Source organism: Triturus cristatus, chromosome 2_1, assembly GCF_964204655.1.
Source record: "Triturus cristatus chromosome 2_1, aTriCri1.1, whole genome shotgun sequence".
In the NCBI taxonomy this organism is placed as follows: Eukaryota; Metazoa; Chordata; class Amphibia; order Caudata; family Salamandridae; genus Triturus; species Triturus cristatus.
The window spans coordinates 1050200171-1050219326 of record NC_140581.1 but is presented as its reverse complement, the minus strand read 5'-3'; the positions used below and the strand labels follow the sequence as shown (position 1 = coordinate 1050219326).

General features: G+C 46.6%; 1 protein-coding gene across 1 annotated transcript in view; it reads left to right on the top strand.

Moving 5' to 3' along the window:
• Nucleotides 1–19156, top strand: part of ELOVL6 (ELOVL fatty acid elongase 6) — a 171113-nt gene that overhangs the window by 101887 nt on the left and 50070 nt on the right. The window contains exon 2 of the mRNA XM_085635680.1: nt 598–729. Coding sequence (XP_085491806.1) covers nt 598–729 — 132 coding nt within the window. The remainder of the gene's footprint in view (nt 1–597; nt 730–19156) is intronic.

Here is a 19156-nt window from a genome sequence, read left to right as displayed (position 1 = left end):
CATCTGCACAGGCCAGTGTTATCCTCATTTTCATATAACATGAGCCCATGTAATAGAGGGAAGGTCCACTATTTATTGTAAGGGTGCAAAATGTATTCCAGAAGAGAGAGGGAAAGTGTCTGTGACCACTTGTTTTTTATAAAATCACAGCTGTAACACCACATATGACCTGCGCTACAAACGCGTGTTATGTTATGCTATGCTTTATAATGCTGATATGTTGGGTGGTATGAAATGGTATAGAACAGTTTGTTTGAAGAGGACACCATTGACCAATTATTTGTTCTCTTGGTGCTGTTGTGGGCTTTGGCTGCAACTGTCATGTCTTGGTGGTGAGTTTAATCATTTTAGCATCCTGTATGAACATTGTTCGTCCTACAGTCTTCCATCTAGACTATGTGTACTTGTTTATTGGGATGGTCCCACTGGAGTGTTCCCTGAAATGGTTTTAGTACCTTGGGACTTTCCAGAAGCCTGTGCATGTTTGCCTGTTTGTGGCTGTGTTCCTGTTGCTTTACCTGAGATAAATGTCCTCTCAACTATTACTCACAGTATGCAAGTGAAGAAATTAATGTGGGGTTATTACTCTTTTCCTAGGAAGAAGTCGTTCCTCTTCTCGGCTCTGTATGCTGCCTTTATATTCGGTGGTCGGTACCTCATGAAACAGAGAGCTAAGTTTGAGCTCAGGAGGCCGCTCGTGCTCTGGTCCTTAAGCCTTGCTGTCTTTAGGTAAGTGTTTTTATAAAAAAAAGAGCCGGCCAGGGGACTACTGAAGGGTTTCCGGATGGCGACCGGTTCTCCGAGCCTGTCGGAAGCCAACCGGAAAACCGAGTTGGATTCCTTTCCGACTGAGCCTATAGGAATGGCTCGGTCGGGAAGGAATCCGAACGGGCAGGTTGATACGGTTAGGATGGCTCCGACTGAGGGTCAGAGCCATTTATTCCTAACCACATCAGAATCGGGCCCTTATTGTTTTAAAGATATGACATGTATTTTAAGTGTTTTTACTTAGAACTTAAGCATAACTGTAGTTTTAGAATACATATATGTTGTCCTTGAAGTATTTCATGGGATGGAAGTATAAATTAAATTTTAAAAAACTTGTTCATGAAATGTGGTCCACCATGTGTCAACCGTTCTAGTTCAGAGTTCAGTGTGTACCGTAGTGACTTTAGCTCAGGCTCCCCACTCGATAGATGGATGACTGTTTTCTGCTTGACTATTATTATTATTATTATTATTAAAACTTATATAGCGCGCAGCTACCCTGGGGCATCCCGGCGCTATGAACAATGCATCAACCGTGGGACCATGGAGTAAGGAAGGCGGCTCACCGGGGAAACAAATGAGTTTTCAAGTCTCTGCGAAAACGCAGGGTACAGGTCTCTGCGCGGAGTTTAAGTGGGAGGGAGTTCCAGAGCATTGCTGTATGTACAGAGAATCGCCTCCCTCCCGTGCGTGATCTTTTTACTCTCGGGACCTGAAGCAGACATCTTTGGTCGGACCTCAATGCTCTATTTGCTTTATAAGGTACTACCAGGCTCCCTAAAAGAGGGGGCCCACCGCCCTGGAATGTTTTATGGGCGATGGACAGTGCCTTAAACTGTACTCTCTCCCGCACCGGTAACCAGTGCAGTGCCTTGAGAGCGGGTCTGGCGGATTCTGTTCGGGGGATACCCATGAGGAGTCTAGCTGCCGCGTTTTGCACCTGCTGTAGCTTGTTAAAAGTCGATTCAGGGGCGCCCAGAAATAGGCTGTTGCTATAATCAAGGCGAGATGTTATCAAACCCTGAATCAACAACTTCCTTGATGGAAAAGGAAGAAGCGGAAGAATTTTCCGCGCAGCCCGCAGCAGGGCAAAGCAGACTCCCGCAGTTCTTTTAGCGTGAGTTCTAAGGGAGAGATCTTGCTCCAGCCAGACTCCTAAGCTCTTAATCTCCTCTTTCATGGTTGGAAAGTCACCCATACAGCTTGGCCAACATGAGGGTGGCAGTGATGGCGCTTTGTTTCCAAGCAGCATGATCTCTGTTTTTGAGCCGTTCAGCTTCAAGGCTGAACTGCTCATCCAGGTGTGGACGTCCGCCAGACATGAGTGCAACAAGTCAGGGTTCTCCACCAGTTGAGGAAGGGCGACCACCAGCTGGGTATCATCAGCATAGCTGATGATTTTGATGTTATAGGGGGTCACCACATCCTCCAGGGGGGCCATGTAGACATTAAATAATGTCGGGCTCAGGGATGAGCCCTGCGGCACCCCCCACTGGAGAGAAATGGATGGAGACTTGTTGCTTCCTTCCCAGACCTGATAGGACCGGTCTTCCAGAAATGAACAGAGCCATTTCAGAGCGACACCTGCCACACCCACCCTTGACAGCCGTTGGGTCAACACCTGATGGTCAACGGTGTCGAATGCCGCACTCAGATCCAGGAGGATCACTGCCACTGATCCTCCCGAATCTAAGATGCGCCTCGATTCCTCAACGACCGCCAAGAGGGCTGTGTCGGTGCCATGGCCGGGACGGAAGCCGGTCTGCGAGTCTCGGAGCAGACCATTTGACTCAAGAAAGTTGGACAGTCGATGGTTAGCAAGTTTCTCAGCAATTTTGCTGAGACCTGGCAACAGAGAAATGGGCCTGAAATTGGCCAGCTCAGCCGCGTCAAGGTTGGATTTTTTTAGGAGAGCCTTGACCACGGCTTTTTTCCAGGTGGGTGGCACCAAACCACGGGAGAAGGAGGCGTTGATCAAGTTCGTAATGGGCCCGACCACCGCAGTTGCCGCTAGTTTCAGAATTTTAAAGGGGACAGGGTCCATGGGGGAACCGCTTTTTATGGACACTATAGCTTTTAATGTTTCACTTTCTGAAACTGGGCCGAACATATCAAGGGAGAAGGGACACTCTTTTATCCCCACAGGGAGGGGTTCTTCTTGACTCCCATGGAATGTAACCACCTGGGGTAAAGAGTCTAAAATTTTTACTATTTTAGTGTGGAAAAAGTTAGCCAACTCCTTACACCTCTCAGGGTCATGGGAGACTGCTGGCTCTGGAACTTTTAGCAGTTCTTGCACTACTTTGAAGGTCTCCCTGGAGGAGTTTGAGGCAAGTTGTATTCGCTCTTCAAAAAAATGTGCTTTTGCCAGGCGGAGGGCCATTTTGTAGGCTCTCATAGCTATCCAATAATCCTTACGCCTGGCCGCATCAAATTTCTTCCTCCAGGCCCTTTCTAGTTTCTTACAACCTTTCTTGAGCAGGCGGAGCTCATCCGTGAACCAGGGGGCGGAACCCACTCGTTTCTCCCTCTTCTGTAGGGTTTTCACCGGTATGAAGCCATCAAGCGAGGCAGTCAGCCATCGGTTGAGGTCCGCATCTCCTTGAATCGGGTCTGCCTCAGCTATGGGCTGTGAATTTGCCAGAGCCTGAGTCCAGTCACCGATCGGTAGTCTGGACCATATACGGTCCACCACCACCTCTTGATGTGCCGGTTTAGAGGGCAGATTGATTTGCCATTCTATCGACACTAAGGAGTGATCTGACCATGGGAGCGGAAGAGCTGGTCTGGCCCTCAGCCGAGGGATGTTTGAAAATACCGGATCCAGCATATGGCCCTTCACGTGGGTGGCTCCTGAGTTAACTAGCCGGAGCTCACAGGCCAATAGATCTCCTATGAGGTCTACCGCAATCATGTCCGCAGTGTCCTCAAAATGCAGGTTCAGATCCCCTAACACAATGAAGGAAGATGTGGATGTTGCCAAGAGGGTTACCGTTTCCATCATGGAGCTTATAAAGTTGCCGACCTTACCCGGGGGTCGGTAAATGAGCAGGCCGGCCAGTGTAACCGTTGGCGATACCTGTATGGAAAAGTGGCAGCTCTCACAGTCTGCCACCAAGCCCCTCCAGACCCTACAGTTAAGGTAATCCCGATAGATAACGGCAAGTCCACCCCCTCGTCCCTCAGGTCTGTCCAAATGACCGATGAGGTAGCTTGGAGGAAGGGCAAGTACAATGTCAGCTTCAGAACCAGAGCTGATCCACGTTTCCGACAGAAACAAGATGTCTAGTTTGTGCTCTTGGATGAGGATATTAATTTCTACGGCATGACACGGGAGTGACCTGCAATTAAGCATGCCCCATAGTAAAGTACCTAAGTCAGGGGGGGGATGAAGCAAATCGTCCAAACCTCGTGGGGGGAGTGTCCATGCGCCCAAGTTGGTAACAGGGCACTTTTCCGGGGGACAAATGCGTAATGCAAGTAACTCCTCTCGTGAGTAGATGGTACGCCGTGGTAGAATATTTGACATAGTACCATGCCCTAAGTCCGTCTGAGCCCGGACGAGCCCAGACGGGCAGGACTCTGGCTGGACTCCGGCGTGAGTCCGGCGGCTCCGCTGCGCATCTCCGCTGCGCGTCGTCATAGCGAGCTTTAAGTAGGGCGTGGAGTCCGGTCCGCGAGACTAGTGCGCTGGCCGCGTGTCACCACGAGGAGTCCCTGCCTCACCCAAGATGGCGGACGCCGTTCCGAGAGTGTGTCCAGAGGGCTAAGTGAGTCCGCTCCCAACAGCGGTGCTTGTTGTCTTTTATGTGGGGGTAGGCGCTATGTGTCCGGTCAGGAAACGCGAATTAGACGTTAAAAACGGGCTAAAATTAAAAAACGCTAAGCGCTACAAAAAATAGCAACTACAATGTTAAAATCGCGAGAACGCTGACAGGTAATGTATAAGCGCGTCAAACTCCTCCTGGAGCACGGTTCGAGTGCCTTAATTCAAGGCAGAACGAACCTCTAAGCTCACCTTAAGTAGGGCGTGGAGTCCGGTCCGCGAGACTAGTGCGCTGGCCGCGTGTCACCACGAGGAGTCCCTGCCTCACCCAAGATGGCGGACGCCGTTCCGAGAGTGTGTCCAGAGGGCTAAGTGAGTCCGCTCCCAACAGCGGTGCTTGTTGTCTTTTATGTGGGGGTAGGCGCTATGTGTCCGGTCAGGAAACGCGAATTAGACGTTAAAAACGGGCTAAAATTAAAAAACGCTAAGCGCTACAAAAAATAGCAACTACAATGTTAAAATCGCGAGAACGAGACTAGCAAGAGGACCTGCACTTTTAGGCCCTGATTCTGAATGCGCACGGAAATGGTAAGGTATACACCACAAATGGTACAACATTGACCAAATGTAGAAAATACTTCCTATTTGGAGGCTTATTTTGGAAAATGAGGAATGCTGAAGTGGTGCACTTCTCTCTGCATCCATCATACACCCGAACGTACTGCCTGTTTTTTCCTTCATAAACGTTGTTAGGTTTCACCTGCTGAAATATATCTGGGAAAACTTGTAGGGGTGCTGCTCACCAAGAACTTTGCACCCCCTCATTTGGAATCAAGCCATTAGGAGAGGCCCATCTATAGGTAGTTGGCAAATGTATTGCCAACTAAGTGGTAGAGGTTAAAGAATTCCATTTCTCAACGCATGACTGCAACGTCCTTCGCACTAAAGGGGTCTGACTCATTTTCAAATTCCCTGCGGTCCCTGTCCTTGACCATAGTCCCCAGTCACCATGCCTTAGTATTTCTGAGGTCGTACAGGGCTCTTGATGGACTTTTTGGGTTTGTCATTAGATGAGTACATGTCTCAATTAGTTTGTTAGACTTTATCAAAATGCAACATTACTCTAGCTACTCTGTATGACCCTAAACATACACTGTTGAATTTTGGGCTTTAGAAATTGTAGAAAACATTTTGTTATATCATGGATGATAGAGTTTTAGCTGTCTTTTTCTACCTTTGCCCTCAAATCAATGGGTTCAGAAGAAACTACTGGTTTGCAGGGTCGGACTGGACTATATGGCATTGTGGCAATGCAGAGACTGATATGAGAGATCAGTGTACGATCTGGATTTTGAGCCTTTTTTTGGGATTGTTTAATGGTCCGTTGGGCTGATTTTTAGGTCTCACCAGCACAGGCGCTGCATGTGCTCTCGCTTGCGAGAGATATTGTATACAACAAGGGACTTGCAACCCCTCATTACTTAACATTCATTGTCCTTTTCATCACTCTTATTTGCTACCTTCTAATTGGCCCGTCCTTGCTAGCTACACTTCTCTTTTTTTCAGTTGGTGCATGGACTGATTGCTTCAGCTAGATTGTTGTCCTTTCACTGATCGTGCTGTGACTCTGGCACTACTTAATTTTTTTCCAGTTGTACTTGTTGAACCTCTTGCTTTTTTGTAGATATGTTTTTACTATGCTGCACGCACTTCAAAGAAGCCCTTTTCTCCTTTGAAATTGATGTTTATTGTGACAACGGATGCTATCTGCGTCAAATGTATTTTCACTAAGACATGGGTGAAATCGCTTTTCTTTATGTAATAGGACTTTTTGCCAAATGTCATATTTTTTCTATTTCACACATGGAGAGATTAGCTGATTAGCTCAGAATCGTAGGAGCCTTGTGCCAAGACCTAACCAGCATTGTCAAATCCAATAGGTCACGTCTTTGAGACTAATGGCTCTGTCATTGCCATTTGTTCATGCTGTACACCATGGGCTTTGCCATCTTTGGCAATGATTTGTAGCTATGCTGTATAGCAGTGTGACTGCTGTGCAATGTGGATAATAATAAAAATAAAAGAACTATGATGCATCCAGCACTGATGCATTTTAAAAGAAATAAATGCATTAGCCCTGGCTGTGTCATATCGCTTTTTGAAATTAGTTTTAGCCATACTGCAAAACATCTGTGCTGCTGTACAGCACATCTACAAAACATTGCCAGATCCAATAGTGTTCATAGGCAAGAGCTTTTGGCTTTGCCGATGCTTATTTTCACTGTTGATTTCCCTGAATTTGCCACAAATTTTGCCTGTAGTGAGCACAGATTCATGGTCTCTCATACGTTGCAAAACACTTATGTCTTTCCTAGCTCAGAATGTGGGCCACTTTTTTTTAGCTATCTGATCCGCTAATTGGACCCGGGCCCATTTTCTGTGCTAGTCCAGCCATGCTGGTCTGAGGCCCAAAAGCCTTGAGAATTCATGATGTTCATACGGAAGAAAACTGGAGCTGGGTGATCTCACCCAGGTGTTGGCACATAGTTGACCTGGTAAGGGGTTGTGTGGGACTGAAGGTCTTGCGGAAGACATCTGATGTAGTGTACCAATCATGAGCTCGAATCCTGCCAAAGCAAACCCAGTCTCGCATCCTTTTTGGGTTCACAAATGTGATGCCCATGAAATGTGGTATTGAGTGTTATATAAACAAGTAATTAGTGTATTATGCTAGAAATGCTTCTTCAGTGTTGGGTCACCCACGGCATTTTGGCGCAGCAGGGTGACAGGCACAGATGCAGCTGGTTGTCTCAGAGGGTTAATTAGGAGCTGAGAGGAAAGTCTGCAAATATTTCTTAATTTGTAAATTGTTTCTGAAATGTGAGATTAGCTTACAATATTGCCAACATACGTACAATATTTTATATTCGCATGGCCTTGGTGGGAGCCAAGCCCACCTGGCGCTTCCCTTACTTGCATGGCCTGCCCTCAGTAACTCCTTACACCCTCCACATTATCCTTTTTGCATATGCTAATTAGTATTTTCCCCTCGCTTTGTTTGACCCGCCCATATGCTTAGCAAAATGTACACATGCTATGCAAGTCATGCAAGAACATCTTGTGTGTTTTTGTCTGGTTTGTGGAATGTGATTACATTTAACAGGCGTAGAGGGTCCATATTTTTCGGGTCAAGCCCTAGTAGGTTTATACTGTGGAGTGGGTTTATTGTTAACAGCATGAATGTTTTCACAGTTATCTAATTCTCTGCATTTGTTTCATGCGGGTAGAGTAGGTTACACAAACCACACTTTACCATTCCTACCTCTTGCATCACAAGAACTTTTAAAACAATGGGGCATATGTTCAAGGAAGTGGCGGAGCGAGGCGTTAGCTGTCATGGCTTGATGCCTTACTCCGCCACTTCAGAAACGCAAGGCTGAACCATATTTACAACAATATAGTGCAGCCTTGTGTTTCCCCCTGCTCTGGCACTGCACTTAACAGTGTAGCACCAATGCAGGAACCCTTGCACCATATTGCAGGGGGAAAGATTGTTTATGTACAGAAAGGTCCCCCTTCCTGTACATAAACAATCTTTAAATGCCATTTTGTCACCTCTGTGTGCTACTTAACGCAGCACACATGGAAGTCACAAAATGGCATTGAAAAAAAATTGTTTATGTACCTAAACAATCCAAGGCATTTTGCTTTTACCATGTGTGCTGCACAAGGCAGCACACATTGAAAAAGCAAAAACAAGGAGAAATAATGCATCTCTTCTCGTTTCGCCAACTTCAAATTTAAACTTAATTTTGGCTCTGCCTCCTATCTACGCTGTCCTTGTAAATAGGGGGTAGCATCAAAATCAATGGGTGTTGCGGTGGAACACTCACCGCAGCACCCACTTCCCATCCCTTTCACACTAAGCATAACGTGAACGGGGGCCTTTTTTACAAGGCAGCGTTAAGTCACGTTAAGTAGCTTAACACTGCCTTGTAAATAAGGCAAATAAGGCAATGCCCCTAACGCCACCACAACGTCGTTAAAAGTGACGTTGTGGTGGCGATAGGGGTTTGTACATATGCCCCAATGTGTGGCCTGCTGATTGGGTAGGCTCGGTGACTTGTTGATAAAATTGAAGTCTGATGTAGTCCCTGTTTGTCAAATCAGTTGTTGAGACCTCATAGGAAACAGACTTTGGGTGGCAGTGGCGGTTGGTTTGGAACCTTGGTGGCGTGGTGGGGAAGGGTTTGATTTTTTTTTTTTCAAAAACGCATACCTCTTCCGCCGTCTCTCCTCGCCGTCTCTCTGCTTCTCTTCCTGACTTGGCGTCTGGAAGATGCAGGAAGCACACAGGCTCCCCTAAGCCAACTAAAACGCTCCAGTGATTGGTCTGAGTGCTGTGGTTCGGCACTCAGATGGGGTCAGAGTATTATAGCCTGGTGGAGAACATGCAAAGTGCTCATGACTGTTTGGCTGGACCAAGATGGCCGGCCAAATGCCATGTGCACTTAAGTGCATGAACCACTCTTCCTCCCTGTGCCACCAGCCGCGCCCCACCCTAACCCAGCCCTGCAGCAACTACAAAAAAAATGCTGATAACGTTCTATTTTTATTTTTCCCTTTTCCACTGCTCTGAGAGCAGTCGGGCGATGCTCCTTTGCCAAAGTGGAGGAGCCGCCCCTGTTGGGTGGTCAATTCAGATGTCCGATATTGTGTCCAGAAGAGCATTAGTCAAGGGTTTGTTGCCTGGGTGGTCGGTAGAAAAGGAGTGAGGATGCTGACCATGACAAAATGATCAGTAACAACTTGCATACCAAGTATTCTTTGAAGGTGAAAGTCAGTAAAGTGTTTTTGTATGTCACCACCCGCTCTCCTCCCATCTTCTGATTCAAGGTGTTTCTGGACAGCGTTAAGTACAAGTCATACTTTTCCCATGCAGTATAATCCCATAGCGAGATTTCAGAGTTTAAGAGTAGTTGTTCGTTAACTGACTGAAAATATGAATTCTGGTTTTAGTTAGAGATCCGGGTTAACTAGTATACACATGAGCTAAATGTTGAGTCATCTGGTTGGAGGTGTTCTCTAGTTGGTTAAATATGTTTGCCATTGCTGAATGGGCGGGGAAGGTGTTGAGGTTAGCGTTGAATCTAAGGTCTTTAATAGGGATTCTTGTGATACCTCTCACCCATATGGCAGCATAGATTGGGTTTTTGAAACTTTATGCCTGATGTGTCCCAAAGGATGCAACCATTATGTTGGTTATGCCCTAAGATCTAATTCTTTAGCGAGACAGAAGCCAGCAAATCTGTGTCCCTTACTTGACCAGAAGTCTGCTGAATATTCTACTCTCTTTCTGGTGCTTTTTGTGGATGACCTGGATATCCTCCCAGCAGCCATAACTGGTCTTGCAGAAGGAGGAGCTGAGGTTGTAGGGCGAGGTGTGGTGCCTTAAGTATTCACAGTTTAGTAGTTTGTTCTGGTGATTGATCTGGTGATTTCTGTGGCCAATGTGTCCGCAGAGGGTGTAAGCAGTGTATAATATAACTGGATTAGCCCGGATCGAGAGGCATAGGTTCAAGGAGCGGGTAGAAAGGCGGAAGGTAGGAGGCGGATTAAGTGGTAAGGTTGGGGTGTACAGATGCTAGTTCGTCCTTATGGAAAGTTTTCTGGAAGGTTGGGGAAGGCAGAATGTGAAGGGAAGGATAGGGGCACAGGAAAAGATGGCGCTGCAATGCGAGAGGATAAGCACACAATTCTCTTCCTCTTTTACGGCCGGCATTGCGGCTAGTAGCTCGACTCGTGGTAGGTGGAAGTCATTCGAGAGATGTTTTTTGAGATTTGTAAAGGAAGATACATGGCTAAGGTGGATGAGAGTTGAAAGATGGGGATAGAAAATATAGGGGTAGAGGTGAACAGTGCTGAATGAGGGACTATTTTAGAATGTTTAACGGTGGGTGGGGTAAGAGAGGGTGTATGATAGAGAACTTATTTGGCGATTAGAGTGTGTTGGTTTGGGAAGTATGTAGTTTGCTTTGAGAGTATGAAATGATTACATGTGATGTAGGAGTTAATAAGGGTTAAGTTTGGAAAATTTGTAGCCAGAGTGGTGTAAGGAGGTAGAAGGAGGGTAAAGTAGGAGGATGGGGACGGGCAAGATAGAGTGCAGTTAGGGAAGTCTCACTGTATTATGTGTTGCCCTCCCTCATCGAGAGGAGAGGAGGGTAGGATTGGCTGGAATGAGTGGCAGGGTGGGTAGAGGGATGAATTGTAGATGGAGGATGTGACTCAAACGAATATGTTGACGAAGGCCGGAGTGCTCAAGTTGGCAAAATGTGCAGATATTCTGATTGGATTGTGACATTGTTGCCATTGCCATTTATATTCCCCATTCAGAAAGGACCGGTTGTATGGGGTTTCTGTGGTACTGGTGGGACAACGCTCTAATAAACGTTTTTTTCAGATCTTTGGAAAGCAAGGTGAGCGGCAAGTTCAGCGTCTGAGATCTTCCTCGTAGGTGGTAGTGGGGTGTGCAAAATTCACGTAATGTGCATTTGTGTATTAAAAACGTTTGGGAAAATTACACAAATTACGTGTCATTTCATGATATATAAAAAATGCAAATGCATCCTGGCATGCATTTTGTATGTAAAGATGCACTTTGTACAAAAGGAATTAGCTCAAAAACATAGCACCAGAGACCGTAGCCCCTCACGTTCTGCACTTTGGCATTGTTATGATTTGGAAATACCACTTTACTTGAAACAGAAAAATTACTGAACACATACTTGAAGGTATTTTTTCCCAATTTCCATCCTGTGATTTAGGTCCTCAGTTTTTTAGATCGTCAGATAGGTCCAGTGCTATCACAGAAGTAACTATCTCCCATAGGCACACCTTTGTATTATTGAATTTACCTATTAATTGTATCTCTGTTTACTGAATATCCAGTAACCGGATCATATATACACTGCCGGCCACTTCATTGATATACTAATTCAGCGAAGGCGATGACCTCCACTCCCCTGGTGGCTGACCAGACCATCTGCGCTATTTTGAGATCGCAGCCACATAGACGGGGATCTCAGTGCCTTTAGTGTAGTGTCTGGTGGTCAGCTCCACTGCAGGCGCTGACAGTTGCTGACCTTTGCAAAAAGAACAGATGAATGACGGAATGCTGAACTAAGTAAACATTCACCACCAGTCATAGATCTGGGTTAAATCAAAAAAAAATTGCACGCCACACCATTCCAGTTTAGACCCAGCCATTTGCAAATCAGCCTTGACCCTGCTTCCTTATGGGAACAGTCCAGACGGAACTGCCAGGCCAGGTCCTCCCTGGACCAGAAACAAGCATCCTGGGACTGGTTTCAGGGTAACACCCCTCATCAGCCAGGGTAGCTTGAATCTGGTGGCGTAGCAAGCACAGGACCCACGTCTGGGCATACCCTTTCCACTTAGGGTGACAAATCCAAAAAGAACAGATGATGGACGGAATGCTGAACTAATCAAACATTCACCCCCAGTCACAGATCTGGGTTAAATCCATTGTTTATTTGCACTCCAAATCATTCCAGTTTAGACCCAGCCATATGCAATTCAGTCTCGACCCTGCTTCCTTAAGGGAACAGTCCAGCCTGAAGTGCCAGGCCAGGTCCTCCCTGGACTGAAAACAAGCATCCTGGGTCCAGTGACCGTACCTTTGGCATATTTTGTATTTATTATGAACTGACTGGATCCGCTTTCCTCTTTTATAATTTTCATATAACTTTTAAGGTTTTGGGGATGACACAAAGTTAATAGTTGTATAGTATGTATGATTGTCATTTGGCTGTTATGGTAAGGTTACACCTGTCAAGGTAAATCATATCAGGTACTTGGATAGAAGTACAATCTGAGAACAATTTTGTGTCCACAAAAACATTTCTGACAATGTTGAATGTAATGTTATTCTGTATCCATGGTCCTAATCAGTTGACCAAGTTGGATTGGGTAACAATAAATATTGTTGAATCTACTCTACAGTTAGACTACAAGGAAATACCAGTTGAAGTCTGATGATCTCAAAACGTAATGCAAACTTATAAAGGCCTTGACTTATTACTAGCAAAAACAAAAAAATGCAATCAAGGCATGGAATATGTTCCAAATAGGAAACCTTATACAGTCTTAATTAAAATCTGTGCACAAATGCATATCTTCCAAAGCTTTTAGCAGGAAGAATTATTTACTGGAAATATAATATTCACACTTAATTGCTTATGATTATTTGCCTTCCAGATATTCCCATTTATATTCCAAAATCTATTTTTATGTGAGTAAAAGTAGCTGACCGGATTAAGTAAAAAGCATGCATGATGCATGTTTTTTATTAAGTCTTATGCAAATGAATCGGAGCACTTCACTTACATATTGGTGAAATAGGCAAAAAATCAAAAATTAATCTGAAGACCAACAGTCTATTAGAATGACATCTTCAAGAATTAATACATCCATGGACACCACATTGTGAACCAATCTGTCAATAATTATCTAAAGTCCACAACTTTTATCAAAATTTGTCAGTATTGAACCACCAATGATTCAGCCAAGCTCATAGAAACAATCATCATATGAACACACATATATAGCTCATATCCCTTCTTGATCGAATGGTAGCTGTTTGAAAAAGTATAAATCCACTCCCTTGACTATTATTCAATATTAAATGTTCATTCCTTAAATATTTTTAATATTAAAAATGTCTAACTAACAGCACTTCCTAAGAGCTACTTTAAAAGTCAATCATGGGGTGGAGTCTGGCTGTCAACAAAGATGGCCGCTTGATCCTGGAGCTCCGCTGTATCGGTAGGCCCTGGGGCGATCAGCGCTGACACCTAGCGACCTCTGATTGCCATACTCCACTCAGATAAGTCCGCACCTATGATGAATTCTGGGGGAGTGATCCTGAGCCCGTATTACAAACATCAGCAGTCTGGGAAAGCCACAGAGCACTGCGACCTACCCTGGGTAGTCCTACACGGCTCCGAGGCTGTTGTTCTCAGGGGAACTGCAAGACGCCGCACCATGGACCGGTAGCATCAACCCGCTTGAAGCCCTACTAGGACACTGCTGAGCCTCCACCAACATCTCCCTATGGCTAGGGGCAACAAGGATGAACTGCTTTGCCCCGCCTGCCTCTCTATACAGCCGGGCCTGAACCTCCACAGCTCGGGGGGGCTTCTAAGAGTACTGGAAGTGTCAGCCCAGCTCCGTTGCCAGCCACACCTGTGCAGCCGTGCTGAGCACTTCTCTTCTCAGTGCAATCCACTGCTTGATCACGCCTGGACCCCGCGGTCATCCCTCAAGGGCGGGCAGGCCCCAAACGCCACCTGGAGCCCCTGCCCAATCTGCCTTGTGGCTCTTTTGACATTTGACTGTTGACTCATGTTGCACAGCCTGCTCTGCGCGATAAGCAGAGTGTTTCAGTGACCCCCAGTGCCCTGGAAGGTTTGAGGCCAACACACAACTCTGCATTCTGTTCCCCTCCTGATTGTACCTTCACCACAGTAAGGCCCCCATTGAGCCACTAGCCCAGGGCCGGCGCTAGGCATGGGCAGCGTTGGCAGCTGCCCAGGGCCTCGCACTCAGCCCCTCAGCATGGGGCCTCGCACCAGTGCTGTGTCTTGTTGTTTCCGTGGTGATCAATTTGAAAGAACTGTGTCTCCTTGCAATTAGGCTTCATGGGAGGGGCCCCCCTCCCCGGGCATCTCAGGGATGGTGTGTGGAGGCCTAGGGGAGGGACAGACTGCCTCTTGTCCCAATTGCAAGGAGACCATTCAAAGACAGTGAGGGATGCCCATTGTCAGCACTTTAACGCCCCCATGGTTTTCACTTTCAGCCCACAAACAATCCTCACACCTTCAGCTCGATAGGAGCTGTAAAAGAGGTGCTTGTACGAAGCTGGAAGGAGGAGCTGCGGTCCAGGAAGAGTCTGCACAAAGCAGCTTCCCGAGCTGTGTCACTTATGTGAATTAGAGGGGCCTCGCATACTCCCTTTTGGCCCAGGGCCCCGCAAATCCTAGAACCGGCCCTGCACTAGCCCTATGTGACCACCAGCCCTGACCCACCTTGTCCTGGGGACAGCGGGGCGTCACCACTACATTGCTGGCATTAGAAACCCCTTCTGGAACGACACCACTCCATAGTGGGCTTGACCTACCCCTCCTAGATGGAGCCAATGCCACATCCAGCCTTGTCAGGCCCGAGTGCAGTGAGTGCAGCGCCTAATCGGAGATAACTCTGGACAGTGAGAAATGCAGCCCTTTCTGTCCTGCCACCGTGGGCGCTGCGGAGGGATCGCACATGGTGCGTCCAGCACAGGTTGCTGGTAGACCCCCTTCCAGTAGACCTCTGACTCAGCCTCATATCACCATCACACCTGCCAAATCCGATCACTTCTGTGGGTCCCTGGGCCACAACCTTCACTCTGGCCCTGTGCTGCTGCAATCAAGGGTCCAGTATGTCGGCTGGTGGCGGCATCTTTGCTTATACCGGACACCCCTGCACTGGAGCACCTGCTGCGGGGCGGCCCCTGATGCTGAGCTCACCAGTGGCACCTCACACAGTCCTCCTTGGAGGTTGTCACCAGTTCCAGCCCCTCCTTTGTCCAATAACCGGCAGTTCGACTGCCATAATCAATCTTGGACTGCCCGCCACTCGCCACCCGGTGCAGGAGTCTACATTTCCTGCGCTGACTTTAGGGAAGCCGACAAGGCAACTGCTTTTCACAGAGGTGGTCTCCCAGGCCAAGCCCATGCCCATCACATCAGGAACCTCTGAGGCCACAATGGACCTAACCCTCAATGAGGTGATTGCGGTGGGGGACCTGGGGTCAGTTCAAGGGTGTGATGTCTGGACTCCATAGCCTCCTAGTTCACCATCTATACTCCCAAACACAAATGGCAAGCCTCAGGGCAACCTGGCAGACCTGTCTGCAAGTGGAGTACGAAGAGGAGGACTGGGTAGAGCTCCTGCAGAACCTGGGCCGGGCAGTTCGGGAAGCCCAGATGCAGTTTGGCCTCTTTAAGATCCTCCAGGGTTGGCACTGGACACCTGTGTGGCTCCAACCGCGGGACTGTTCCCCCACTCTTCGTGCTGGCAATGCGACCACGCGTCCTGTGACATAGTCCATATCCTATTATGCCCACCATCTGCCTCTTCTGGACCTTGGTTGGATCCACTTTGCCAGAATCAATGGACGTGCCCACACCCCTCCCGAACCCCCTAATTCTCCATCATAACCTGCAGACCTCCCCCAGCTGGCACACCATGCTCATTGCATACTCACCACTGCCCTTGCGATGGCCAAGATATGCGTCCTGCGACATTGGCATTCCCCACAGCTACCAACGCATGAAGAATGGCGTGTGGCCATGTATAAAACTGCCCCCTATGAAAGAATGGTCCACAACTTGGTGGATAAAGCTGACCTGTTTCTCCTTCACATGGTCCCCATTTTTGCCGGAGGACTGATCATGCCCTGGGCCTAACCTCTGCTACTTTGGGAACCCATTCCCCCCTGTTTTTCCTCCCCTTCCACTGCCCCTCTCCCTTCCTGGTAATTTCCTCACCATCTTGCCAACAGCGGATGCCGCCTGCTCACCCAGCTCACCCGTTCTCTGCACCCGACTTCCTCCTCTCTCTACTTACCGTGCACCACTTTTTCTCTCTCCTTTCTCTTTCCTCCCTATTCCCTCTCCATCACCCTATTGGGCCCAGCTCTCGTCTGCTCCCATCCCTGCCTCATGTCGTCCCAGTTAGATTTGTTGTGCCCCCTGTTTTTGGGTATGCATATATTGCTATTGTTGGTTGGCCACCTCTTCTTTTCCCATGATCAGTGTACAAGATATTGTCACAGTTGTTACTTTTGGAGTTCTTGATATCAATAAAAATAAGTACAACAAAAAAAAAAAGAAAGTCTAATCATGACTTGCTACTTTTAGCTACTTTTACCTGTTGCTTGTTAAACTGGAAGTGCAGGGTTATTGGCTAGTGAATCATTTTGATGAACTGAAAGTTTATTTTCGCTGTATCACTGTTCCTGTTTCTCAGAACATTTCACAAAGTACACCTTCAAATTACTAGCCGTTGTTTTTATAGGGCAAGTGGAAAAGAACATGCACTAATGTTGTCTGCTTGCCTAAAAATTCTGTTCCATTTTGGGGGTTATTTAATGAAATTTAAAGAACAATATACATTTCAGATCAATTAATGCAAGCATTAATAATAATAATAATAATAATAATAATACTGAAGTTTATAAAGCGCGAACAGATACCTCAAACAACAGAGGTGTCCCGGCGCTCAAGCAGCACATGCAAGGTGGAATCAAAAGCAAGGGGCAGATCAAATTATTGTTAAAAAGCCAAGTCTTCAGTGCTTTTCTGAAGCAGGACTCTGTTTGCATGACGAAGGGACACCGGCAAGGCAGTCCACATTTTTGCTGTTCTGGCAGAGAATGCTCTTCCTCCCAGCCGGGCTTTCGCAAAGCGGGGTACATAGAGCAGGTTCTGAGTGTTTGAGCGCAAAAGCCGAGCCTGCTTATAGCAGTAGAGTCTTCGTTTAAGATAGCTGGGGCATTTTCCCTTCAGTGCACGGTAAGCCAGAGTCAGAGCATTATTATCTCAACATGAAAAGGGAGCACAGGGCCTATGAAAGATCAAAAACACCTTTTTATTTTCATTACTTTTGTTTCGTGTATTGTACATTTTAGCATCACTACAGCATTATGTGTAACTTTAAAGTTCAAATTATCATTGCCTAAAACTAAGCATATGAGGTTTGATGGCTACACCAATATTGCTTGAGCAGATGGACAAAAAGCACCAATGTTTGCTTGCTCCCAGTGGCCTTTAAAATATTTGATAGTTCCCCATTTCAATCATATGTGCTCATCTGTGATGGGGCTAAAACGACAAGCAAATGGGCATGGCTGAGAAGTCACCATTACAAATGCAGAAAAATCAATTATTATGCAGGATTTGGCTGTACCGTGTTCTGTTTCATCATTTATCATCCACAGAGAATTTGACATGCCTTACATTGAAGATCTAATATGCTTGAACTCGATTATCTGTTGGTATAATATCTCGGGTAAGACAGCTTCAAAATTTACAAAAGATGTTATACACGATTGTATTAAGGTTGAATATTCCTATTCGATCTCGTGGTTAGCATATTTGAATAGGTTGCTAACAGAATCATTCAAGGGTGTTTTTGTAGCAAATACATCCTGTATTTTGCAATATAGTAAGAATGAGTTGAAAACCCTGTTTAACATTAATAGGAGGGGTGTGAGAGAAACAAGAGAATGGGATAAGTCTTCAGTATCCAGGTATATGTCAGACCAGGAACATCAGGGTCTACCCATGTACCTGACCTCCGTAACAAGTTCACAGCAAAGATTCTATCTTACACAAATGTGGTTCGGCATACTGCATCATCTCGTAGCACTTTCAAAGAGATATGCATGGTCAAAAAATCTACCTAAATGCCCCTCGATAGGAGGGCGACCCGATCAACTGTCCATCTTATGTTATTTTTTGGGTTTTATAGACACATCAGGAAAAACTTGTTACCCCCCCTCTTCTTGCCTCAGATATGTATTTTAATCAGGATGTGTTTACATTTCTGTGCAATTTAACCCCTTCGCTGCGGCACGCATTCCGCCACGGCGCTGGGGGGGTTCGGGGTGAGCGCGGCGCCGCCATGCTCGTGACGGAACCACGCCGTCATGAGTCACGGGCGAGATGTGCTGATGACGGCGTGGTTCCGTCACGACTCCGCCCACTCAGTATTTTGCCCGCACAGGCGGGGAACTAGTGCCGCGTGGGCGGAGCGGCCGCAGCATGACGGAACCACACCGTCATGAGCACACGCCGCCCGTGGCTCATGACAGCGTGGTTCCGTCATGCGCGTGGAAGGGGCTAAAGAACGATATGATAATAGCCAGAAGGGAAACCATGACGGTTCTAAACAACTTAAGATGTGAAGATTAGGCTCAAACATGATTGAATGTGATGTGGCCAAAACTCTTTTTAATAATCATTTTTAATGGACGTTTTCTGCATTGTTTGCACATGTATTAGTACTTGAATACTATTATCTGTAAATTATATATTACACGACCAGACTAAGGGCCTCATTACTATGTCGGTCAGAAAACATTCTAACGATTCCTTGTCAGAATTGTTTCCGACCGACTCGGGTTTTGGGGAGTCCGACCGACCGATTACGATGTTTACGAACACCGTTCGGTCAGACTCCCGTTGACTTCAATGGAAGCCTGTGTTCCAACCATTGTTTTTTATTTAGAGTTTGGCAGAGCGGGTACTCCGCTGTGACGAAGTATCCTCTCTGCCAAACTGAAGGTCCCCCCTACCTCATTTTTCAGTCTGGCAGACCTGCAGTATGTTGGTCATTAGTTGTTTTGCCATTTGCCCGCCCTATTTAAAGTCGGCAGACAAATGGTAAATGTTCAATGTTCGTCATCGCCAGGTAAATTCCGGCAGTAAGGGAACGTGAAAACAGTAAGAAAAAATGTAATTTACAAAAAAGGGAAATTTGATTTAGGGCTCCGTC